This window comes from Medicago sativa, chromosome 3 (genome assembly GCF_051527215.1).
Source record: "Medicago sativa cultivar Bolivia chromosome 3, Bolivia_mono, whole genome shotgun sequence".
Taxonomy (NCBI): domain Eukaryota; kingdom Viridiplantae; phylum Streptophyta; class Magnoliopsida; order Fabales; family Fabaceae; genus Medicago; species Medicago sativa.
In genome coordinates, this window is record NC_140751.1 from 97,622,108 (window position 1) to 97,648,027 (window position 25,920).

Genomic DNA, 25,920 nt, shown 5'->3' on the forward strand with positions numbered 1-25,920 from the left:
TTGGCCTGATCGATGTTTCTCATCAGCATAACTGGACATCCCACCCTTAGTTTCAACCGGTGATTTGGAATTCCATAGCACTTAATACCGTTAAGAAATTCCGTTGTGAACCACTCGCTTTGGACATCAGGATTTTCACCCGATCGACAAACAGAAACAGAGCTTAAATACTATTTCTCTTCACCTGGAATCAGTGACATCATATATTCGTTATTATGATCAACTGAATCAAGCGTTGGTGCGAGTATTCCCCTTTCTTGGAAAAATAGCAGGTCACCAAGGTTATCATTCAAATCGGAATACACAAAGTCTATAAGTGACATCAACGGACTTGTTATGTCCGATATGAGCAAATCTTCAGGATTTTCTACCTTTATTTCACCATTCTCATCCGAAGCGTCGTTGCCGTCTCCAATTGAGAGTATCCACTTGCCAAAATTAGAAATTTCTTCCTGCTTTGCAGGTACAGAAGATGCACCCAATCTCATATTAACAGTAAGCCTCAACACATTACAATAAGCCCATATCTTTGATGAATTGATCGGGGCATCAACAATATCCTGCCTCGTTCCTTTTCGGACAACAGACAGTATCTGCCTGAAATCACCACCTAAAACTACTGTCATTCCACCAAAAGGTTTAAACTCGGTTAGGGGATCATTATTAGACATGATATCACGCATTGATCAATCAACTACTTCAAAACACAATCAGTGCATCACTGGAGCCTCATCCCAAATTATCAACTTTGCAGCACGCACCAGGTCTGTCCTAGGACTATCCTTTTCCATCATAAGCGATGATACCTCATTAATCTCAATAGGGATTGTCAGCATCGAGTGTGCGGTTCTTCCACCTGGTAATAGAAGAGCCGCTATACCGCTGGATGCAGCATTCAATACAATTAACCCCTTCGATCTAACAGCAGTCGGCAATATTTTTTATATAAAGGTTTTTCCAGTACCACCGTAACCATATAAGAAAAAGAAACCATCGTCGTCAGAACCAACAGACTCCATGATCTTGTCATGCACACATCTTTAGGCATGGCAATGGGGCGGGGTGGGACGGGTTTTGCCTTCCCCATCCCCATCCCCATCCCCTACACCCATATACTTACCCGTTACCCTACCCATACCCAACGGGGATGAGAAATTGAATCCCATCCTCGTCCCCAATGGGTTAGGATATACAAAAATCAATATAAGTTTATGATAAGATATAAAAAGTAACTCAAAAATAATGCGAGAGAGATTCAAAGTTAAAGACACAACTCAATATTGTAATGGCGAAACACTCATATTTGAGCACAAATTTCATTACAATGATGAAGATTACAATAAAACCCTTTGATTTATTTGGAAGAGAAAGCAGATGAAAAACCAATAAATGAAACAGAAAAACAGACAATGATACAAATAATAAATAAAGATCATAAAAATGAGGTCACAAGCTAAGAAAAAAACTTTCGAGTGGTGTCTAGTGGTTCAGACTACACTAACATGAGGTACCTATACCTAGTATTTTGCTTAAAATAAAAAGAAAAGAAAAAAGAAAACAAAAGATCGTCGTTATTGTTGTGTAATGTTACCGTGTAGGAAGAAATTTTTATTTTTTCTGGACTGGAATTTCGAGCAAGAGATCACTGAGAAAATGCATCTTTCGCAGTAAGATGTGCGTGTTTGTTTGTTTGTGTCCATAGTAAGTCCCACATCGACTAAACATGTGAAAATTTCAGACTTTATATTACCCTACATAACTTCCTAGCTTGTCCCTTCGGGGACATCCGATAAAATTGGAACGATACAGAGAAGATTAGCATGGCCCCTGCGCAAGGATGACACGCACAAATCGAGAAATGATCCAAATTTTTTTGGATCTTTTTTTTCCGATTTCTTCTTCTGTTACTCGAAAGTTCATCTACTCTGGTATGTTTCTGCCACCATTATTTTTTTTATGAAAGAGGGTTTGTGTTTGTGTGAGTTTGAATGAATAAGGAAGATATATGTTTCCAGATTTTATATATTTTCACATTAGTTTGATATTGTTCTATCCCCTTGATTTAAGTTTGTAGGAGTAGGTTTAGGAGAGGAATTAGATGCTAATTTTGTCTTGCATGCTCACCCGTGAAGCACTGACACCGGTTGTAATTTGATAAAATTAATTAATTGAATGTAATCACATGTGTCGGAGACACCAACACGTGTCGGACACCCTTCGATCAAAGGTGTCGGTGCTACATACATACTCACTAATCTATGAACGCTATAGTGAGTGAGTGTTTGTACCCTCTTAGAAGTTTGGTACAAAGCTATGAGATGATTCGTTTATTCTTTTGCAAATTCAACTTAAGGACTCACAATTTTTGCCCTGACATATTCAGTTGCTACTTCCTCATTGCTTATATTTTTTCTCCTTAATTTCTCCTTAATTGCTTCTTACCTCTGAATCACCGGTACTCCAATTTGCAAAACATACCCGTACCGGGTACTTCGAGGGTACTGATACTCGTACGGTACGCGTACAGTACGCACCCATGACGCACCAATTTTATTTTTTTGTTTTTTTAATGTTGGTACAGTTATGGTACGGCGGTGGTACTCTCAGGGTACTCATAACCGTTTTTTTCTTGAGAAAATGAGGCTTTTCATGAGAATTAATAGCAATTATAGTTTTTTTTTTGTTTTTTTATAAACTCAAACGGTTCAAGAGCCACAACAACATTTACCAGACTCTAGAACTGCTACTACTTACTTAATGTCCACCTTTTCTTGTCTGCCAATAGTTGCAGAAGTAGAAAAGTCTAACACTCATGTCTTGTTAAACCATTTATTTTACTGTGCAATGTATATCCTTATCTTCCTTTTTTCTATTGTATAAAAATCAATCCTTATTAAGCTTTTGTTCTCACTTCTCACTTGATTATACTATATTTGCAATATAGTTTCCTCGTGATATGTTATTTTAAATTAAAAAAAAAAATTACCCTAACGTACCCGTACCTTTGTTTTTTGAGAAATGCTGTATCCGGTACCCGCACCCGCACCTGTACCGGGTACCGTACCCGCACCCATGCAACATAGCTTCTTACACAGTCGGACTATCTATCTTTGATGAGGTTTCTGGTAATATACTGTGTTTTTATATTACAAAATGAATCTATAGCCTTCCGTCCGTTTTGCCCCCGCTGCCTACACTATTCCTCTTTGATTGTTTCGAGGGGATTCGAACTCAGTCACTTTGAATCCACACGTATTACAGATTACAGTATTTCTAGTGAGTTTTTCCTGAATACTCAATAATCTAGAATATGGAAGTGTGTTTTCTCAATGGTTTTGCTTCTACATGCTATATATTTGAGATCATATTACAGCTGGTCTGAACAAGCATTATAAAGGCCGTGCATTCAGAATTTTCATTTGCATTTCATGAAGTTCATTAGGTTCCAAAGTGATTACTGGCTACTGGCTAGTGTTATACTAATATATGGATGAAACAAAACAGTGAATGACTTGCTAAATGCTATGTAAATTTTACCAAGACAAACCAAACAAAATGTTTAGCCAGGTGATTGGATGCAACCTCAAGAAACACGTATATATAGTAGAGTGGGTTCTAGTGATTCCATAATAAATGAGTACCCCCTAATTTTTATCTATGCCTTATTTACAAGCTCCTTAAATCATTTGCCATTCTAAAGATTTTTCTGTTGTAGAACATATGTCCTTATTTGAAACGTATAAAGTGAAGAAAAGCATTCAAAAAAGTACTGATAAAATGAAGCTTAGGTTGTTAGGCTGTATTCCCAACTATATATTGCTAGACATGTCCTTGTTTATTTTTCGTTTTCGATGCTCCTGTCTTGCATGGATTCTTGCAGTTTCATTGTTCTTCTGATTTCAGCAACTTTTAAGCTAGAACAAGATTGAAATTAAACGTATATTATGTTAAGTAGACTTTGAAAGGTGGAAAGGACATGAAAATAAGTGCATCATGTGTGTCATCATTATGTGTCCTGCATCTTAGTAACACATGAAATACTTCTATAAATATCTCAATGTATATATGTAAGCATACTACCTAAGGTGGAGGTTGTGCAGTTAATGGCCACTCATGTCTCTGGATTATGCGGTGATTTAATTCAACTAGTTATGCTGATATATGGATAAAATAAAATTGCGAAACAAATTCTCTCATTCTCTTAAAAGTTGTGCCAGTTAGTATCACAGGATTTGTATGAACGTGTCAAAAGATAGGGAGTAGAGAAAAAAGTATAAGAGGGTGTAAATATGAAAAGTTACTCTGTTAAACTAGATAAGTTGTGCCAGTTAGTATCACAGGATTTGTATGAACGTGTCAAAAGATAGGGAGTAGAGAAAAAAGTATAAGAGGGTGTAAATATGAAAAGTTACTCTGTTAAACTAGATATTTGTATAGAAGTTATGAATTGGTTTTTTGGCTTAAATATGTGATTCGTCCCTGCAAATAGGGGTCGCTTAAAATTTCGTCCCTGCAATCGCTAATCCTTTTTTTTTGCCCCTGCAAAGTTTAATCAGTTAAAAATTCATCATTTGACCCAGTTAATCACTGCCACGTCAGCAATTTACCAAAAATGGCATGGGAATTGACAAAAATACCCCTGGCTTATTTTTTTTCCTTAAAAAAAATTTTCAAAATTTTGAATTTTTTTTTTTAAATTAAAAAAAATCTGAAAAAATAATTAAAAATATAAAAAATTTCGGACAAAAAAATGTTAAAATTAAAACTGAAATTTTTCGGAGAAAAAATTGTAAAAAAAAAATTCGGGAAAAATCTGGAAATTTTTTTTTTTTGAAGGAAAAAAAAAATAAAATAAGCCAGGGGTATTTTTTTTTGAAGGATTTTATACATGTATGTAACACCAGACCTTTGTTTTTCTTCTTGTTTTTATGCTCCCACATGCATTTTTGCATTCTCTCTAGGTAAGCTTAAGGTAGAATATGTGCATAGACCGTGGTTATAGTTAGCTTTTAAGGTAGATGGGGTAGGAGGATATGTGTGTATTTGTAATGCAAGGTGGATAAGTAAGCTCTCTTACCTGTGTTGATCCCGAAATAAGATGGCTCGAAGTTATTATATGCTATCTTTATCTGATAACTATCAATATAATTTACTATAAACTTCCATCAAAATATCATTTATAATCTCTCTTCTTTATTTTTTGCACATTAGCTCTATTGAGAGTAAAAGAAACAAATTGTATCTTGATTTAAAATTTGAAGTCCAAAATTTGAATCTTCTCTTTCACACCATATACCTTTCTCTACCATCATACTTTCTCATTTCTATACTCTCTCAAACAGTTTTTCAGTGTTGGCTTAAAAGCATTTGAGGTGCGGGGTTGGCTTGAATCTCGTGATTATTACGTTTTTTTAGTTTTGTAACTTTTTAGGAATATTGTTATTTAATTAACTTTTGAGTGTGAGAAGAATGATCAAGTTGGCCAATTTTATACATGTATGTAAGTGGGGGGCATTGAAGTATTGAGCTTTATTTTGCAGTATTAGCTTTATTTCTCATCATCTATGGTTTGGACAATTTAAAAACGTTAAGTTTTATTTGTTCATTTTTTCAAGCTTCAAGTTTCCATTTTGTGTTCTTGAGTTACTATCTTGGTGAGCTATGTTTGGTGGAACACCATTCTTTGCGTTTGTTACATGTCCCGCTACATTTATTGTTTGGCCTACAACTTATCCATGTCCAAGTATTTACTGAATAGTTAATAACTTGCCTTTTATGTGTAAGTATTAGTGACTACTATAAGTGAAACTGAAATTTCAATCTCTTAGGTCTTAGTTGTAGGCATCATGTGAGTTATAGGTTCATGGTTTTTGACATACTTCCATCTATTAAATCTACAAGCTTTTTTTATTGTTCTGCTACTCGTTAGGTTGATTTATTTTGTATATAAAAGTTGTTTTTAAATACACTGCTATTCCCTCCGTTGCCAATTATAAACAAATTTAACTTCTTAGGTTTATTCAATTAATGATGTATGTTGTCTATAATATGAACCACATACATCATTAATTGAATAAACGTAAAAAGTCAAATTTGCTTATAATTGACAACGGAGGGAGTATGTATTATGCTACTGGAATGTATTCTACATAGGTAACTATAATCAATGTTTAATCTACTTACATTGTTATTATTACCAAATTTAGTTTGCAAACTATAAATTCTCATATTAGCGTCAAATTTGCTTATAATTGACAACGGAGGGAGTATGTATTATGCTACTGGAATGTATTCTACATAGTTAACTATAATGTTTAATCTACTTACATTGTTATTATTACCAAATTTAGTTTGCAAACTATAAATTCTCATATTAGCTCCTCTCTTTGTCACAGATTTTTGTAGAGCTACCTAATGTCTTTTGCTCAAGCCATGACATATGATGTTGTAGAGTATGCCCTGATCCGATTTGACTGGACTGGCCTGCAGATAAATCACATTCCCCTATTTCACCTTCTATGTTGCTGCTGCATTTATGCAATTTGGAACCTCTTTCATGATTTGTGTCGTTGGATAACAAAGTATTTTATGCAATTTGCTATCTATTTATTTTCTTACCTTTTGATGATGAAGCATTCAAGTGTGGTGGAGATGGTATCATTGGGCATGTCCAGTTGCTTTGAAATATCTATTTTTCGATAGGATAGGATATGTAGCGTTTCAAGTCTTTTATTCACTGCTGCTTAGTTTCATTTGAAGTTTGCATGGGAGTGTAATCATGGATTTACTTATCAAGGTGAATCCCTTATTCCTTAAGGAAGAGTTGACAACTTGCTTTGAGATTAAATGATACAAAATGCACTGAGCATGTTGTTAAGCTGGATCCTCGACTTTTTCAGTCGAGAAGTGAGTCGAAAGAAGTATTCGATAGAAGTTGTTGAGAAGCAAAATAAGGAATCACATAAGAATAAAAAAAATGCTAATTTTTTTGGTCTTTTAAGTTATTTGTGTTTCACTTTGGTACCTTAAAAAAAATCCATTCCATTTTAGTCCCTTAATTTACAAACGTTACACACTTTAATCATTTAAACACTATTTGATAAAAAAAAAATAGTGAATAGTTGATAGCAGATAAATTAGCTGATTGAATTTTAGTCCGTTTGGATTAAGCTTATTTTTAACTTATGCAAAACAACTTATGCAAATTAATAAGTTTTTATGTTAATTTATAAGTTTTCACTAATGAGTATTGTATCTTTATAAACCGTTTTTTTTATAAACTCCATTTACAAACTTTTGAATAATACATAAATGTTATTTATTTGTATTATTTGTGTTGCATAGTCTCGGAATAAACTTAATCCAAACGGATGTGTTTGGTAAAGTTAGAAGTTGAAATAACTTGTAAATATGAAAAGACAAAGAAATATAGATTTAATTTTTTTAGTTAAAACTACAGGGGTAAAATTGAGACAAAAAATGATAAGATATAAACTAATTGAATTAGCTTATAAAAAAATGTTATAAACTAATAAAAATAAACTATAAGCTCGTGATAAAATGACATAAAATAACAGTTATTAAACAAGATTTTTTAGTCAAATGAGTCTATAAGACATAAGCTATAAGCTCAAAAACATATCTTGCCAAACAAACCTTAGTATTTTCTGGGTCCATTACCTTACATATATTAAATAATTTGATCTATTGAGTTGTAAACAATAGATACTTTTGTCCTTTAGGTTACAAATGTCAGTCACTTTAATCCTGAAGACGATTCACTTTAATCCTGAAGACGATTCACTGCAGTCAGTCGCTGCATTCACACAGTCAAAACAATAGCGACCACCCAATATCGTAATTTCTATTTTATAATTTTTTTAAAGGCTAATATTTATTATTCTCGACGAGCTTATGCAAGACATGCAAGACGCATAAAAAGTGCGGCATATATAGACGGAACACCATCACACCTAAGAATACATATATTGTCGAAATCAAGCAATTATGATCTCAAAGGCACTGTCTCAATTGGCAAAGGGATGTGCTATACATCGCGAGAAAATTCTCGCGAATGGATCACGACTAACAAAATGCTTTGGGAAAAAAAATAGAGGTCCCACTTACCATAAAGGTAGCCGTTGATATAAAATGATATTTTTTAGCCGGTCGTGAATTTACGCGAATAGTTTATTCGCTGTATAAAGCATTAGCCATTGGCAAAACATAATAGAGCGAAGTGCATGGATGGTTAGAGCTTAATTGTTTTGGTCTTTGTTGTTTTAGCTCAAGTCTCGTGAAATTATCTGGAATGCAAGCCTTGTGTTTCTTTTATCATGATGCTTGGCTATATAAGCTCCCTTGTACTTTGGGACAATGAACGAAAACAATATTTTCACCTTACAAAATGATTAGAGATTAGTTGTTTTAGCCCAAGTTTCGTGAGATTACTTGTAACACAAGTCATCATCTAGCCTTGTGTTTTAGTTGAGAGAAGACAAACCTTTTTTGAGCTAACTGTTTGGCCAGGTTTGACCATAAAACATCAAAGGAGAGACCAAGAGAAAACTAGAGATTAGAAGAGGTTGGAAAATCCCTAATACAATGGAGAAGAGTCACGTTGTTATAACGAGGACAACCCCCATTGGAAGCAAGATGATGATGATGCATCAAGGATAAAGTTGAGATGCACAAGAAACTTGTTTTTTTTTTCTTTTTTTCTGGAACCGCCACATCCAAGACCACGTTAGAGATGTTGCATCCCCATTTCTTTGCTTCAAAAACCAAATGAAACCAGACTTGGTATTGTACGAGTCTTTGAATTTGTTAGACCAAATGAAAGTATTTTCAATGTTGGGATTAAAGTGAAGATTGAGGTTGTTGATTTCATTGATAACAACAAGGGGTAACTAAGTATAAAAGATTCAAGGTTAGGGGTGACGAGGCACAAATCTCGTTAACTCTCAAAGCAACATCATTGATTTGCACACAAGGAACAAAGAACAGAAGGGGCCATATGAGGTCCATTGACTATACCAAGAGGAGGAGTCACCATATCCCCATGCCAATTGAAACCATTCTTGAGAGTGTTTTTGGCGTTTTTGATGGAGTTCCAAGTAGGGAAACTAGAGGTGACAATGTGAGCAAGAAAGCGAGCACCGTGTGTTACTGTGTTAGATATAATATTGACCCAAAACATGTTAGTTTAGTGAAGCGAATCACATACACCTTCCGGTCACAAATATAAGCAAAAATCCATGTTTTAGATTCATTTAATAAACGATGTATGTGGTCTTTATTATAAACAACATACATCATTTAATGAATGAATCTAAAATATAAATTTTTGATTATATTTGTGACCGGATGGTGTACCAGTTTACCAAGAAGAGATGTGTTGACATCTTTTGACAAAAAATATTTAAGTGTTAGTTAACTCTGGAGTTTTTTTTTTTTAAAGGAGTTAACTCTTGAGTTGTCATTATACAATGGTATAAATTGTTATAATTTTTTTTTGGAAATTATTATTATTATGATTATTTTGGTACAAATTGTTGGCATATTATTTTACCAATTGTTATAATTATTTTATAAAATGAATTTGACCAATATTTTGTTTGTGTTCAAAAGAAGAAGAGAGACGTTAACCCGTCCACATGCAGACATTTAATGTGTTTATTATTTGTTTTTCCACAATTGGTAATTTGGTATGCGATTTTATGTATAAAAGAAAAATACTGACTTAAAAAAAAAAAAAATTAAGGAAAAGAATTAATTATAGTGAGCTGTCATTGTATAGATTCGACCGGCAGAAACGGTGATTGGGAAGTTGACGATTTCAGCGGCATCCATTTAGCGGTAGATAACGTAATCTCACCTCCTTATAGTCACTGAATCATTAACGATCCCCTTTCGTCAATCTAATTTCAATCCTCTCTCTCTCTCTCGCAGTGCGAAGTCATGGCTGCCTCCATCAAATACATGGCTCTCGCTGTTTCGTTACTTGGTTTCGTCTCTTTCATACTCGGTGTTATTGCCGAAAACAAAAAGGTAGTGTTACTCTTTCTTACCTTTTCATCAAAAATCAATTACTATGTAGTATGTACTCAACCCTACCTCACCCACCCCCCAATTATTCCACTACAATAGTATTTTATCAACTTTTGACTTTACTTTATCTACTCAATTTCATAGAAATTGAAGTAGTATTCTCTCTGTTACTCAAATTCTAAACATTTGGATTGTAATTGTAGCCTGCTTCTGGTACACCAATAGCTGTGAAGGACGGTGTGACCTGCAAGTTCCCTTCCGATCCAACAGTTGCATTGGGTTATCTTTCTGTTGCATTTCTCATCGCATCAACAGTCGTTGGATATCTTTCCCTTTTTTACCCTTACCAAGGAAAGTCTGTTCCACATGGGGTTCTCTTTAAACACACCACTTTCCTTGTTTTCTTCAATATTGCATTGTAAGTACTATTACTACTTCCTTATTTCTTATCACTTGTTTACATTATTAACCACGGTTGACTTTAATCGCAACTATCTTTTATTTTAAGATCATACATGTGATTGATTGTAACCAAATGGTTTAAACCTTTTCATTAGCTTGCAATTAAACTATGGGTCTGTTTGTTTGGTTGACTTGACTGTCAAATTCATTCTCCTTGTGTTTTAAAAGATGGGTCTGTTTTTTGTCAAAGCAATGGTTACTGATACATCCTGCAATTTTAGTAAAAATGAAGAATGCATTTCCCTGTTTTTTTAATTGGATTAAAGGGGACAAAGCCCTTAGAATAAGACTAGAAATCACAAGTGAAAAAACGAAAAAATGCATCTGTTACAATGAAGTCACAGGCAAACTCAGAGCATTTGCAAGTACTTATATGATCATCATTAATATAGATTTGAATTCCCTACAGTTGATAAATACTAAGTTAAACCATTCAAACTGTATGATATCATGCAAATTTTAAATTTTATTTTTAAATTTAACTTTACTAGCTTAAAATATGAGCCGTCCAATTTTGTCTCCCAATTTGCATCAGACCTTTAACCTCAAGCACTTTGATATGAAAGATATATATGCAGTTTGTGTTCATTCATACTTCCCCTCCCAACTCGCATGAATAACCTGCAGATTACAATTTACAGTTCACTGTTACGTCCTCTACCAGCTTTACTTCCTTATATCTCCATCCTCCCATTCCTACTGACTGTTTTTTTTTTTTTTTTTTTGTACTGGTAACGGTGTTTCTACTTAGGTTTTCATCCGGACTTGCTGCAACTCTGCTGTTATGGCCAGTAATAACGGAGCAGATTCACCTTTCGCGCAAAGTACATCTTGATGCCAACTATGCTTGCCCTACAGCTAAAACTGGTCTCATTGGAGGTGGTGCCTTTTTATCCCTTGATTCATGCCTCTTTTGGTTGGTCGCCCTTATGTTAGCTGACAATGCTCGGGAGGATCATTTTGAAGAAAACAAGACTTTTGAAGATGCAAGTATAGCCATATAGGAACAGAAATGGATGGATGTGCTATAACCTGTTAATAAAGTCAAAGTAGAAGCATCAAACATAGTTTTTATCTTGTCATTGTTTCAATTATATGATGGTTTATATGGATTTATTTACTTTATTACATGGTTGTTCTATTTTCTATGAATTTCATTGTGGTTCAAGCAGCAACGCATTGTTGTTTATGATCAAGAACAATGCAACACTATGTCACTTTTTTATTTTTTAATGATAAATGTTATATGATAATTGTTACGTTAGTATTTTCTCATTCGTAAGCATACAGAGAACCTTTAAACTGGGTAGGCCAATCACTATGTCACCTTGGTTGGTCTCTTTTCAATGTCTACATTACAGGATAGGCCAATCACGAGGCATTTTCACTGAACAAATTTTTAAACTCAAAATGATTATTATCCTGAAGCTAGTTTTTACTACAACAGGAGATAGCAATTGTGGTTCATAGTCAAATGGTTAGCTGCTGTTGCAAATTAACAAAAGGGTCTTGTTAACAAGTGGTTCGAGACACTCTTTAAGGATTCCAAAAGAATAAATTATTTTATAAATAAGTTAAATATTTCGATATTCGATGCATTGATTACACATCTTTTTATGATAAGTTACCATTTAAATGCCTTAACCAGGCTCTAGTTAACATTTCCCTTAACAAAAATATTTTATGGACACTCAATTTTCCCTACATCTGTTGAACTTGACTAATTTGGATCACCTTAAAAACTTTAAAATTCTTGTTAATCAGTTGGCAGGGACAATGCATAATATACACCGAGTGATGTATGATGTTGACTGGAGCGTTCATTTACCTGTCCAGACCCTAAATACCACTCATTTTTTTACGAGACTACTACTCAGTTATAATTACACTTGTTTGATTTTAATTAGAATTTATTTAGCATACTATTTGCACAATTATTTCACAGATGCATTTAATAATGTGTTGCCGCATCAATTAATGAACATGAAAATATATGAGTCGTCATATTTAGTAATTGCTTCGACAACACATTATTAAATACATGTATAAAACAATTGTACGATGACATGACCTACTTTATTATACTTCCTCCGTTTTAAAATATATGTCGAAGTCAACCATTGCACACATGTCAATACATAATAAAAAAATTATAAAAATTTGATATTTTGAAAATATTCTTTGAGACAAATCAAACAACATATTACATACTAACATTTGTATTTATGTATTAGTTAAAAAATATGGTCAAAGTAAGCTATGTGAATAGTGTACATTGTAAAATTGCGACCTGTATTTTGAAACGGAGGAAGTAAATTTTTTTTTAAATGATTACATGTGATCAATTGACAGTGTAAAAAGCTTTACACCGACAATGTGTTGAAATAAACTGATTTTAATACGGGTTGTTTGATAAGCAACTTAGAGTTTAGTTTTGCTACAAATGTTAAAAGCATTATATTGTCAATAAATTAAACCAATCAAGCATTATAATGTTAAAAGCATTATATATGTGTTACAAGTTACTTTGTTATTACTAAAAAGTACTTGGATGACATGGCAATGAATGTCTTCCAACTTAACCACACGTTCTTTGTTCAAATCAAATGCAGTAGTGTTAAATCTCTTGATGTAAAACTACATCACTCATTATGGTAGGGATTAATCTTTACAGTTGTTAAAAAAACCTCGTTCACACAAAAGAAAATGCTAGTTTACTATAGGTAAAGAAAAATAAAATTGAAGGGTGTGATTAGAAAACCAGTAACTACAGCGTCTTGGGTTTTGGGCTAAGTTCTCTGAAGAATTTAGTTCTGAAAAGCCCACCCACTGGGCAAAGCCGTAAAACCCTAATTAGTGACGAGTCGAGTAGGTAGCTGTTTTCAGCTTCGTCTACAAAAACCCTACCAAAAACATTGAGCAATTGCTCCATTTTTTGTCATTTAATTTAACGCGGTCTGAACTCATCAGCGAAAATGCCTCTAGGAGACAGAGGAGGTGATAAGAGTGAAGCTCGATTTTGCGGTGTAGAAACAGAGTTCAGCGATGACATGCCTAATGTCATTACTTTCAATCTCTCCACTGGAAAATTCGATTTCGTTGTTGCTCCTCTCGTAAGTCTCTTTCATATTCTTTTATTGTGTTGTATTGTATAGTTTATGGTGACTAATTAGCCATTCATACTGCAACTTCACTGTTGCTCTCCTTTGTGTGTGTGTGGTCAGTAAGCTCACCTATATCGATAACTGTTTGATGAGCATTTTTTTCCGCTGAAGCTGCTCGATTGAGAGCATCCAAGTATTCACTGGATCGCACTATTGAACTACATTGCACAACACTATGAGCAATTTTGCGAGATTCATTTTTCTATTTAGTTATGTTTTTGCATGTGAATCTGTATTTTTTGTGCGTATTAGTGTAATGTAGAATGTTCTAAGATCTATTGGATTACTGCTAAAAAAAGTTAACTAACAGCTAGTTAGTTATATTGCGATTAATTAGCTAATGTCTTGTATGAATAATGGTCCGAAAATTCTTCACGAGGTCACAGAAAATCATTTGATAACGTTCATCTTAACGTGTTTTATATCATATTATATGATAAGTTGATAATCGAAGTTTTTTTATTGTATAATTTATTGTTTATGGTGATTAATTAGCCATTCACACTGCGACATCATTGTCGCTCCTTTTTGTGCGTGTGGTCAGTAAGCTCACCTAAATCGTTAACTGTTCAATGAGCCTTTTCCAGTGAAACTGCTCCATTGTAAGCATTTGAGGGTTCACTGGACCGCTACACTGAACTACAATTCACAATGCTGTCACTGGGAATAGTTTTATAAGATTCATTTTTCTGTCTGTATGAGATTCATTTCTGTATTGTTTGTGTATCAGTATAATCTATAATGTTCTAAGATTTGGTAGATTGTTGTTAGAGAGGTTAAGTAACCGCTGGTTAGTTAAATCCTCGTTAATTTGCAAATGTCTTGTATAAATAATGAATAACAAATCATGTTCATTTCAGAGTGTGCGATATCATAAAAAGGGCAGCCTAGTGCACTATATCATACACGCTATATTAATAATTGGAGTTTCTTTTTACTGTACTGTATAGTTTATGGTGACTAATTAGCCATTCACACTGCAACTTCATTGGTGCTCCCTTGTGTGCGTGGTCAGTAAGCTCACCTAAATCGATAACTGTTCGATGAGCCTTTTCTAGTGAAACTGCTCCATTGTGAGCATCTGTGGGTTCACTAGATCGCTCTATTGAACTACATTTCACTACATTAAGAGCAATTTTATGATACTCATCGTTGTGATTAGTTCTGTTTTTGCATATGATTCTGTAATTTTTGTATACAGTAGTGTAATATGAAATTTTCTAAGATCTGTTAGACTATTGTTAGAGCAGTTAAATAACTGCTAGTTAGTTAAGTCTTGATTAATTAGCCATTGTCTTGTGTGAATAATGAACAATAAACAGTCGGAAGACTCTTTATGAGATAATATATCATGTTCATTTTAACGGGTTATCATATGATAAAGTGATGATTGGATTTGTTTTATTTGTCTATTGTACTAGATAGTTTATGGTGACTAATTAGCCATTCACACCGCAACTTAATTGTTGCTCCTTTGTGTGCGTGGTCAGTAAGCTCACCTAGATTGAAACTGTTTGATGAGCCTTTTCTAGTGAAGCCGCTTGATTGAGAGCATTTGAGGATTCACTGGATCGCTCTATTGAGCTACATTTGACAATTTTGCAGAGATTCGCTTTTTGTTCAGTTATACTTATTTATGCGATTCTATATTGTTTGCGTGTTAGATTGCTGTTAGAGCGGTTAAGTAACTGCAAGTTAGTTAAATGCTGATTAATTTAGCTAATGTATTCTATGAATACTAGTCTGAAAACTCTTCATGAGGTAACAAAATTCAGATTCAGTTTTTTCAGATGCGCTCCTACGGTAGCCAATTAGCCAGTTACATTTCATATATGATTGGTCAGTAGGCTTACCCAAACTAACACTGTCCTGTACTTTATATGTAAAACTGACTAAATGTGGTTTCACTCTAAGAGCTTAATGGACTACATTATTGAAACAATGTATGGACATGAAATGAAGCACACTGCCAAATTTCCCGTGCTTTCCAAGGGGGATTACTTGTGATATTCTATCATCCAAATGGATAGTTCATTTCCAGCTTTCCTGATTTCTTGAGCTTATGCAGTTTATCTTGCTACTTATATTTTTGTTGCAAATTATTGGTTTATAATTTAATATTATGAGAAATGATATTTTTTTTTGCAAATTATTGGTTTATAATTTACTATTCTGAGAAATGATAATATCCTTCAACATATGCATTTCTTACTGCCCATTTAGCTTACATGATTTTGTGTTACAATTCAGACGGATCCTTCCTATAGGCCAAGCTTAGTGCAAAAGGATAGTTTGGGATCTGCTTCCCCGCCATTTGCTGGGTCAGACTTGGTCTTAAGCCCATCCCAGTGGAGTAGTCATGTAGTTGGTATGAGTTGCCTATCATTCTTACTATTAGCATTCATGTTTTTTAATTTATATTATGATTTATTGAGTATTTCATTATAATAATAATCTGCCTTTTATATTCTCCTTCATCAATTTTGTGTTCTTGGAAGAATATTGATTCTATCATGAATTCTGTTAGGCTCTTTTCTTTCTAAATTGCTTCATGGCCCAAAACTAATTTTTTTTGAATGTGGTTATTTTTTACGTTAGTTGGTCATGATTATATGGTTACTTTTTGCTAAAATTGTATGAGTTTGGTTTTCCTTTTTATCTTAAAAATTTCTATTTAAGAATGCGTTTCATAGATGTTGATATTGTTGAGCACCCGATGAGCCTACTTTTCTTTTCTGTGCATTAATTTTTTTTACTCTTTCGGCAGTGGGTTTTCTATTCATTATTAAACTTCTGTTATCAACAACTGTATGAAACTTCTAAGACAATTTATTGCATTTTTACTCAGGAAAAATTAGCTCATGGATTGATTTGGACTCGGAAGATGAGACCTTTAGAATAGATTCTGAAACTACTCTTAGACAAGAATTAGCCTGGGCTTCTCATCTCTCATTACAGGTGTGCTTTGTATAACCGAGTTGAACGAACTTTCCAGTTTCCAACGGATTAGGCACTCTTGTCTGATTGTTAATAGTAATCATTATTTTGCTTGAGGCATCATGAAATTCTCTGCCATTGAAAAAAAAAAGTCAGGAAATTCTCTATCTTTACTTTCCCTACACGTTTTTGTTGTGGTTTTACTACTATTGTTGTTGTTATTTATGTTGTGTCATGCCTGTATCTGCTACAAATCTGCTTGGTATTACTCTATGACATGTAGTTCCTAAAAAACGAAGTCCTTTATGAACCGTGTGGCATTTACTTCAATGTTGTCAAATTTCTGCCATAGCGCTTCCTGTCGTGGCAGATGTTGTGCCAAGCCGTAGGCTGCAACGCCTATTATCTCCACTATATTTCCGCCATATGCTACAACGTTACATTTATAATGATTTTTGGCTTGCCAACATAATCTGCCATTCGTTATTTTCAACGTTGCGTTGTTTTTCCTAATTTTGTTTAATATACTGTAGGCGTGTCTGCTTCCTTCCCCGAAAGGAACCTCTTGTGCTAATTATGCACGGTGTGTGAATCAAATCTTACAGGACCTGAGTAATATGCAGGTGTTATTCTGAGTTCAAACATTGTGATTGGTTACATGTCTTTTCGTCATAAGTGTCCTCATTTCATTCTTATGTTCATGTTTCTTTTATTTTGTAATACAGTTGTGGCTCAGGATTCCCTTGGTTGTTCCCGATGATGACTCTATGGATGCAAGCTCTGCCACTTTGGTGAGTAAATATGCTAGAAACATGCCGTGAAGGTTTTGTCTTCTGCGTGTCGTATCTTGGCGGGTTCATGTAATGTACCGTTATGCTGTTCTTTTCTCTGCACAGGCAAAGCATGCACCTTTGCTTTTTTTTTCTTCTTTCAAATGTAAACTTAGGTCTTATTTTGGTTAAACAGAATGTTCAATTTTTTTCCCATTTATTATAACTACAAATATTCCCTTTGTTTTCATTGTAATTCTTGTTTTCCAATAGTTTGTATGGGAGAAAACAAAAATTTAGGCTTATTGCAGACAGTAAAGAATTAGGGTGTTATGCTTTCTGTGTTTTTTTAAGGGATTTCAATCTTGATTTTTAGGTCGACACCTGGGAAACATGGAATTCATTTCGTCTAATGTGCGAGCATCACAGTCAACTGTCAGCTGCACTTGATATTCTGTGAGTATTTTGTACTTCAGTTCATTAACATATTCTACTCCATTGTACACAAAGACCTTTGATATTTTTGCATGATTTTAATCCCTGAACTTCTTTTTAAATGCTCTAATTCCGTATTGATCTCCTAAGTTCTGAGGGTTGTTATTGTAATCTCGTTCATTAGGAGTACCCTGCCATCAGCAAATTCATTAGGACGGTGGTTTGGGGAGTCTGTTAGAGCAGCTATAGTAAATACGGATGTAAGGACATCTTGTGACTATAAGGAATTTTAAATGTCAGGTTTCATAGTTCTGATTGTTATCTAAAGTTTAAAGGTTTTAATTGGAATTTTGGCAGTCCTTTTTAACTAATGGTCGTGGATATCCATGCCTCTCCAAGCGCCATCAGATGTTGATTACTCGGTTTTTTAACCATAATATACAGGTGAATAGTTCTTTGAATTTTGAGGCAATAGTGTTTTCATACGCAAGTTGAGCAGTTATTGGTATTGTATATTACCACAATGCTGTCCTACAGTTCTGTATTTCATTATTTTTGTGTATACTGCATTCTTGCTTGCATTGATTAAGTGAAATGAAATTTAAGTTCAAGTAGCATTGTTTTCCTTTGAAAGGTATTGAGTGAGTTTGAAACATCTATGTAGATAATTATATCTGGAAATTCTGGTCATCCTAAAGCAAGTGTGGATGCAAATGATTTTCATAATCGATCTGTTGCGGGTAAGTTACTGTTATTGATTCATGGGTCTGTTATCTATTATTTAAGATCATAATTCATGAAATTAAGGGCCTGTTTACTTCACGTTTTCATTTTCGCTTCTCTTAATAAACATAAGAGAATATAGATTCAATATTTCCCTCACCAGTATCCTTTATATTTTCTGAAAATAGAGCCCTAGCATTTTAGATGTTTTGAAAATGGAATAACACTCTTTTCATTGTTTCTAAAAATGCATTCTTTATTGTCAAAAATGCATTCTTTGCGGTTTCCCTTCGATCTTCTCTTCATCACAATTGTTCAATACGCGAGTCATCCATCTACTTGTTAACAATTTAAAATGAACATATATTTTTGAAACGGGAAACTGAAAATATTTTCTGAAAGTAAACACGGCCTAAAATGTCTCAAGAGTGTGTTTGGATGAGGTAATTGAGAAATTTTAAAGAATTGAGAATTCTTGGCAATTTAAATACTTCAATTAAATTGTCTTCATTTCTAAATATTCTTGTTTGGATGGAGTAATAAAAAATTTCATTGTCATCATTTTTTAGCAACTTTTATACATTTTAATAATTTTAGCCAAATTTGAAAATTGAAATTAGTGGACAATTTGCAAATTACAGTCAATTAATAATTTTGATAAATTGAGGGGTAAATTTATAATTTCCAAAAAAATAGGAGTCAATTTGCAATTTTTTGAAAATTTATAGGGGTCAATTTGAAAATAGGACCAAAATGCAAAATTTGAATATATTTATAAGAATGTGGAAATTTGAAATTCTTAGCTTTTATGTGTCATTTGAAATTCTCTAAGTTTAACTTGAACAAAAAACTTCATTAATTTCCATCCTTTTGAAAATTCTCCATATTATTATCCAAACAATGGAATTCAATTAAAATTATTTGAGTTCCCTCAAAACATTACATTACCTCATAACATTCCCCCATCACAGTTGTTGAATATGCAGGTCATCCATCTACTTGTTAACAATTTTAAATGAACATATAATTTTGAAACGGGAAACTGAAAACATTTTCTGAAAGTAAGCATGGCCTAAAATGTCTTATTCTTCCTTGTAATTTGTTTGTAAATATGTTTCTATTTATATGCACTACTATTTGGCCTCCATTGAAGCCGCAAAATGTCTCTTTTTTACAAAAGTATTTATATTTATTTAAGTATCCTCTTATCTTCCTCACTTTGTGTGTGCACATGATTGTGCTTTGTATATTGTATGTGATGGTTGTGTATATTTTTCCCTTGGACCGAATCCTTGGCCAAAACCTTCTGTTTATAGTGACGTGTTTTGCACCTTAGATTCACAAAGACATCCCTTGCGTCTATATCTGGAATATGTTGGACATCTGTACCAAAAAATGGATCCTCTTCCTGAGCAAGAACGTTTTGAGGTAGTTATCTTGCCATATGTTTGTAATATAGACATGACATGATTGTATTATCTTCTACTGACTCGCAACTTTTTATGCCAGCTGGGATATAGGGATTATTTACAATCACCTTTACAAGTAAGCATTTTTTTCAGGCTACTTTCTAATAATTTATTGGCTTTTATGCCTCTGCACATTCAGTTATGTAATCTTGAAATCTCCACAAAATTTTGTGCAGCCTTTGATGGATAATTTGGAGGCTCGTACCTATGAGACTTTTGAGAAAGATGCCATGAAATACATTCAGGTATTGCAATGCATGACTTATATCCTCAAATTCACTCATCCAATTTATGTTTATGTTTTCTCTCTGACCTTGAAGTCCTGTAGCTATACTATCACCTCTACTACAAACATGATGAGCTTTATGATTTAGTGATCCCCTCCTTCCCATTGTATTCAACTGTTGTCCAATGTCTGTAGTCCGTTTTATATTTTAGTTTGTTTGGGTAGTATAAATACTCCCTCCGTTCCTTTTTAATTGTCACATTTGCTAAAAAAAATTGTTCCTAAATAAGTGTCACTTTAAGAGTTTAAGAGTGTAATATGTCAATTATACCCTTAACCTCTCAATTACTAAATCTGCCACATTAATTGCATGAAGAAAAAGAGAGCTAATTATGTAGTGAAAAAGAGAGCTTTTGAGCTTCCAATGCTTTTGTCAAAAAAGTGAGCCATGAGTTTGGAGTACCAAGGAAAAAATACACTAAAGATATAAGGGTAGAAAAGGAAAAAGAGAGCTAATTATGCTATGCCTTGGTTGTAGCAAAATGTGCAAAAGCGACACATATAAAGGAACAGAGGGAGTATTTTGTATTGTCAGCTGTTGAATGTGATCATAAATCAAAGTATTGTCGGGTTTTTTTGTTACTTATATCTAGGTATTGACTTAGATTCTAAGTTATGTACTTGTAGTCTAATCATTAGCTTTCCTTTTACAGTACCAAAGAGCAGTAAGTAAAGCAATGCTAGACATGATTCCTGATGAAGAGGCATCTGTTAAAACCATTGTAAGATTTTTTTCTCGTGTTTGATTTTTAAATGCATTTTCAGTATTAGGAGAAATTGGATTCACCTCCTTTCGGTTATGCTTAATTGAGACACCATTCTATTTTTTTATATCAAACACTCACCACTCTTATTAGTTTGTAAAATTGCTTCACCTCCCCTCAGTCAATGTATTGAAATACAAGATTAGCTGTCTGTGTTATTTAAGAACACCTCAAGGGAATTGAGTGCAATTCCCCTTATTTTTAATTGCTATTTTTGTGTTTGAGAAACAGTGCTTTGAATGCATGTGGAGTTTAATTGTTTTTACTCACTGCTAGGTACTGATGGTTGTTGGAGCAGGGCGTGGACCTCTTGTGCGGGCATCATTACAGGTGTGATATTTTACCTTATTGTTTGCAATATATGACTCTGTTATATGTAGATTGGATATATTGTATTATTTTGACCGATTTTTGTGCATTTTTATTTGTAGGCTTCGGAAGAAACTGGGCGGAAGCTAAAAGTTTATGCTGTTGAAAAGAATCCAAATGCAGTTGTGACCCTTCATGTTAGTTGTGGATCTTTTAATTTATAGTGATTCCATGAAATTCTGTTCCTATATAGCGTTATTTGTTTATGGATCATGCTAACTTGTGCCTTTAGGGCACAAGTTAAGGAGCTTAAAATAGAATTAGAAAATAAATTTTATATTGAAAAGATAACTTTTGAAACTTTTAAGACATTGAATGCACAATTTCCAAGAAAAAAACTTCTACATTTGGTTTCTTAACTTATGCCTCAAGGGCACAAGTTAACATTTCCCTTTGTTTATTACTGAAGTAGAAAAACTCATTAACTGCCTAAACTTCATCAATATTTTTAGTGAAATGCTGTTTGTCATGATGCTATTGGTTTTGTTTTGCGAAATGTTAATTTAAGTTTTTAGTACCCGTATGTAATCATGGTAGGTAATACAAGTATTTAGTTCCTTTATTGTTCGGTCATTGTAACAGTTTTATTTATCTCTTGTTCGTGAGAGTGTGGTTTCAATTTCTTGGTATTTTTGTGTTCTCTAATCAATCGTTAGTTTCAGTAAGATATAGATTAGTTTACTTATTCTTCCCATTATTTGAGATCATCCTTCCATCAATTTAGACACGAGTTATTTGTTGGAACAGGCATTAGTTAAACTAGAGGGATGGGAGGATACTGTTACTATAGTCTCAAGTGACATGCGCTATTGGAACGCCCCTGAAAAAGCTGATATCTTGGTAAACTTCCTATGCTCCTTTTGTTAATTGTTTGATTTTTGTTGTTTATGCTCTAGGGTCTGATTTATGTTGGTTTGAATTTAGGTTAGCGAATTGCTAGGTTCTTTTGGTGACAATGAACTGTCTCCCGAGTGCCTTGATGGAGCCCAGAGGTTTTTAAAGCCGGGTGGAATTTCAATACCATCTTCGTATGTAAATTCCTTTTATTTCATCCACTGGTACCCATGTTTTGGGTTTTTCTTTTTTCTTTTTTTGATAGAGGGATGACCACCAAAATTTATTTGAAAAAAATACATAAATAGAAAAATCCAAAACATTGCCTCTGTCAATCGTCATTAACATACCCAATATAACTTGGCTACTAATTTAAGTTTTGAAAGTGTTCAAACTAATTATTCATTATATAGAATCACTATTAGCCAACAGAGGTTGGCACATATGACTGGACCTGCCATTCCCACCAGCTGTGGCATAGGTTGAAGTCCGAAATTTCTCTGTTGGTGAGCTATACAAAAATACATAAATCCTCGCTGAGGCTGATGTTTTGGGCCTTGCATGAGGGTGTGTACTCTAATTTTCTGCATAAAAAATAGAACTCGCTGAGGCTGATGTTTTGGGCCTTGCATGAGGGTGTGTACTCTAATTTTCTACATAAAAAATAGAATCACTGTCTGTCTCCACTTTGAAGTTTTTGTACTTCATCATTCTCCTTTTCTTGGCTGTGCCGCCTTGGCAAAATGCAATCCGGAGAAATGCATTCAGCAGAGCTTCTCGCCGCGCAGTGATTCTATGATTGTGTATGATAGTGGCGTGATTGGCTACATTGAGCATGAATGACAGTGTTTATAAGTTATACAAATGCAGAGTGTTGTATTTATCTTCCTAGATATTTTGCTCTACTTGAAAATTGAGTGCTAAACATTGTACAAATTCCTTGAAAACCCAGGTTTCTCGCAGACTTGCACATGTTTTCTTCTTGTCAAACAATTTGTATATAAACTATTCAGTTATCCATATCGTTATGAGCTTATTTACCATTAGCATCATCATATAGGAAGAGTAAAAAACATCATATTTTGATGTGATAATTATGTCCATTGTTTCACAAGTGTTCTAGGAAGGAAGGTAGTTAAAATAGATTTTTTTTTTTTGCAAAATCGTTAAGGGATGTTAAATTATTAATCGGGAATCGTAACACTAATCGTAAGATTATACAAAATTCATAAGTCTCAAATATATATGCATGTAAATTCTTATACATGCATATAAAATAGCACAAGTAAGACGAAAAAACTCTTCAATTACACTTGAAATACCTGTCGTCATTAAAACGTTAAATCAAAATCATAAGTCTCAAGCCAAACAACAAGTAAAGTTGCCTTCTCTAGTTCAAAGAAAAGCATACTATACAGGATTCTACCAAAATAAGATTTTGCATATACTCATAATTGTTGAAGGCAAGTATGATCACAAAATCAAGATTTTCAGATGAAAGTTGAAGTTTTAACTACCACGCTTGGGAGACAACAATGGTGTTGGCTCCATAGTGTGGAGTGTATCTTGGGACCAATTATTGATTAAATTATTTTTTGTATTTTATGTTTGATTCTTGTTTTGTTTGTTTAGTTTATCCACATGTCTATTTATCTTTATGTACTACCTACTTTCAGGTACACAAGTTTCATCCAACCAGTGACGGCTTCAAAGTTATATAATGATGTATATCCTGTACTTCGGACATCAATTTACACTATAAAATTTATTACTTAATCAATATACTCACTTCTGGTTGTATTTCAGGTTAAGGCACATAAAGATATTTCACACTTTGAAACTGCTTATGTTGTGAAAATACACAACGCAGCTCGACTTACACCATGTCAATCCGTGCGTTTCTTCCTGTGCAGTTTATTTTTTATTTGATGTGAATCTATTCACCGTTCTTGGTTTACATGTTGGTTATGGTTTCTTTCTTGTCATAGTTGATAATTTAATTTCTTTTCTTTCTGTTGGTTTTGTCTTTGGATAGGTTTTTACATTTACTCATCCAAAACCCGTTAATGATAGAGAAAGCAATCAACGCTATAAGAAGTTGCATTTTACAATACCAAATGACACTGGGTCCGCAATGGTACATGGTAAGTACTGTTTTTCTATTTCTATTCCTATAGACTGAGTAGGCTTTATTCTAATGATTTATCTTGAGATATTCAGCTTTTTAATTTCTGTCTCTTGCAGATATTCAGAATCCAACATTGATTATCTCATCTACACTGTGATGATCCATTTTCTCATTAATAAAATATGGGAAATGCTAACAAGTGCCCTTAGGGGACTAGTTAAGAAACTAAAAGTAGAATCTTTATCTTGGAAATTGTGTATTTGACTTGTTGAAATACCAAAAAGTAACTTTTTCAACAAATTTAGCAATTGTTTCCTTTTTTGAATCCTTAACTAGTGTCCTAAGGGCACTTGTTAGCATAACCCATAAAATAAAACATAGTCATAAAAACGTTGTTAATAAATAATTAAATTACATGGAAATGGTTGTTAAATGGTTTAGATATTTGAAAGTGTTTGTTTTAACCAACCAAATAGACACTCAATGTTTAATCTTGTCTCATTTCATGTATCATGCTAATGAACCCTTCTCGATACAGATGTTGCATTTATCTTTTTGATACTGATATTGTGCGTACTCCATGGTCATAGGATTTGCTGGCTACTTTGATGCCACTCTTTACAAGGATGTGCATCTTGGGATTGAACCTTCAACGGCTACACCAAACATGTTCAGCTGGTATTGAGATATTTCTTGTGTTGCAAAACATTTTTTTATTTTTATTTTTTAATTCAAGTTTTGGCGTTCTAATGTGTGTACTGCGATGATGCTCAACACCATGTTTTGTGCTGATATGTACTTGCAGTAATATTTTACGAAGTACAAAGATATACTTACTTGGGCACAAAACCGAAATAACTTTTTTTGCACGCACACAACTAAAATTTTTTGAAAAGAGAATAAAATTGAATAATGTCAATTGATGTAACTAAATTATTTTTCTTAAATTTTGTTCATTTCATGTGAGTGTGCCTAAATAAGATTGATTTGTGGTTGTGCCAAGTATAACTCATATTTTATGTTTTGTTCTCTTCTATTTGCAGGTTTTCAATATTTTTCCCTCTCTGGACACCTATTTGCGTGAAACCAGGTTCAAAACTTGAAGTAGATTTCTGGCGCTGTTGCGGTCCTAAAAAGGTGACTTTACTCACTAGCAACTTTGATATTTCGTCATTTTGAAGCCTTCGTCTTGTTGTATATTATTTCCTTTTAGTAACATTGATTTCTTTGTTGAATCTGAAACAGGTTTGGTATGAGTGGTGTGTTACATCTCCCTCTCCGTCTCCAATCCACAACAGTAATGGACGGTCATACTGGGTAGGGCTGTAGTTTTATTTTATAAAACATGTATCAAGCACAGCTGAATACACACAAGCTGTTTTTTTGGGTGCCAGTCTGTCTTCATTTCAACTCATTCTAGGAAATATGTTGTATACTAAGATTTAATATTAATCAACAACGTTCATGTATATCTTGAAAGTTGGGTGTTTTGTTTTTGGTTTGTTTCTGTTTCAGTTATTCTGCTATTT

At 33.6% G+C, this 25,920-nt stretch overlaps 2 protein-coding genes and 1 non-coding gene across 5 annotated transcripts; all 3 read left to right on the top strand.

Annotated features, from left to right (window-relative positions):
* The first annotated feature begins 1,770 nt into the window (after nt 1–1,770).
* On the top strand, nt 1,771–1,873 carry LOC146942589 (U6 spliceosomal RNA). Its single transcript, XR_015033754.1, has one exon. It is a non-coding gene; the product is annotated as a U6 spliceosomal RNA (small nuclear RNA).
* A 7,877-nt stretch (nt 1,874–9,750) lies between these two features.
* Nucleotides 9,751–11,776, top strand: LOC146942590 (uncharacterized). Of its 3 annotated transcripts, none has more exons than XM_085756629.1 (4): nt 9,751–9,867; nt 9,952–10,050; nt 10,254–10,468; nt 11,264–11,776. In XM_085756629.1, exons 2-4 carry the CDS (start codon nt 9,961–9,963, stop codon nt 11,514–11,516), a joined length of 558 nt encoding a protein of 185 aa, XP_085612755.1. In that variant the 5' UTR covers nt 9,751–9,867; nt 9,952–9,960; the 3' UTR covers nt 11,517–11,776. The 3 variants fall into 3 exon arrangements, with proteins under 3 accessions (XP_085612755.1, XP_085612756.1, XP_085612754.1); XM_085756630.1 differs by having other exon boundaries at nt 9,766–9,858; XM_085756628.1 differs by lacking the exon at nt 9,751–9,867 and having other exon boundaries at nt 9,915–10,050.
* A 1,606-nt stretch (nt 11,777–13,382) lies between these two features.
* SKB1 (SHK1 binding protein 1) lies at nt 13,383–25,870 on the top strand. The gene is made up of 23 exons (XM_085756633.1): nt 13,383–13,625; nt 15,927–16,044; nt 16,525–16,634; nt 17,147–17,236; nt 17,339–17,404; nt 17,760–17,839; nt 18,003–18,078; nt 18,176–18,262; nt 18,483–18,558; nt 19,878–19,969; nt 20,051–20,086; nt 20,187–20,255; nt 20,950–21,018; nt 21,337–21,390; nt 21,492–21,566; nt 22,177–22,269; nt 22,354–22,457; nt 23,940–23,988; nt 24,070–24,156; nt 24,299–24,407; nt 24,982–25,069; nt 25,435–25,528; nt 25,637–25,870. The coding sequence occupies exons 1-23, from the start codon at nt 13,488–13,490 to the stop codon at nt 25,718–25,720; spliced, it is 1,944 nt and encodes a 647-aa protein (XP_085612759.1). The 5' UTR covers nt 13,383–13,487; the 3' UTR covers nt 25,721–25,870.
* Nucleotides 25,871–25,920: the final 50 nt, after the last annotated feature.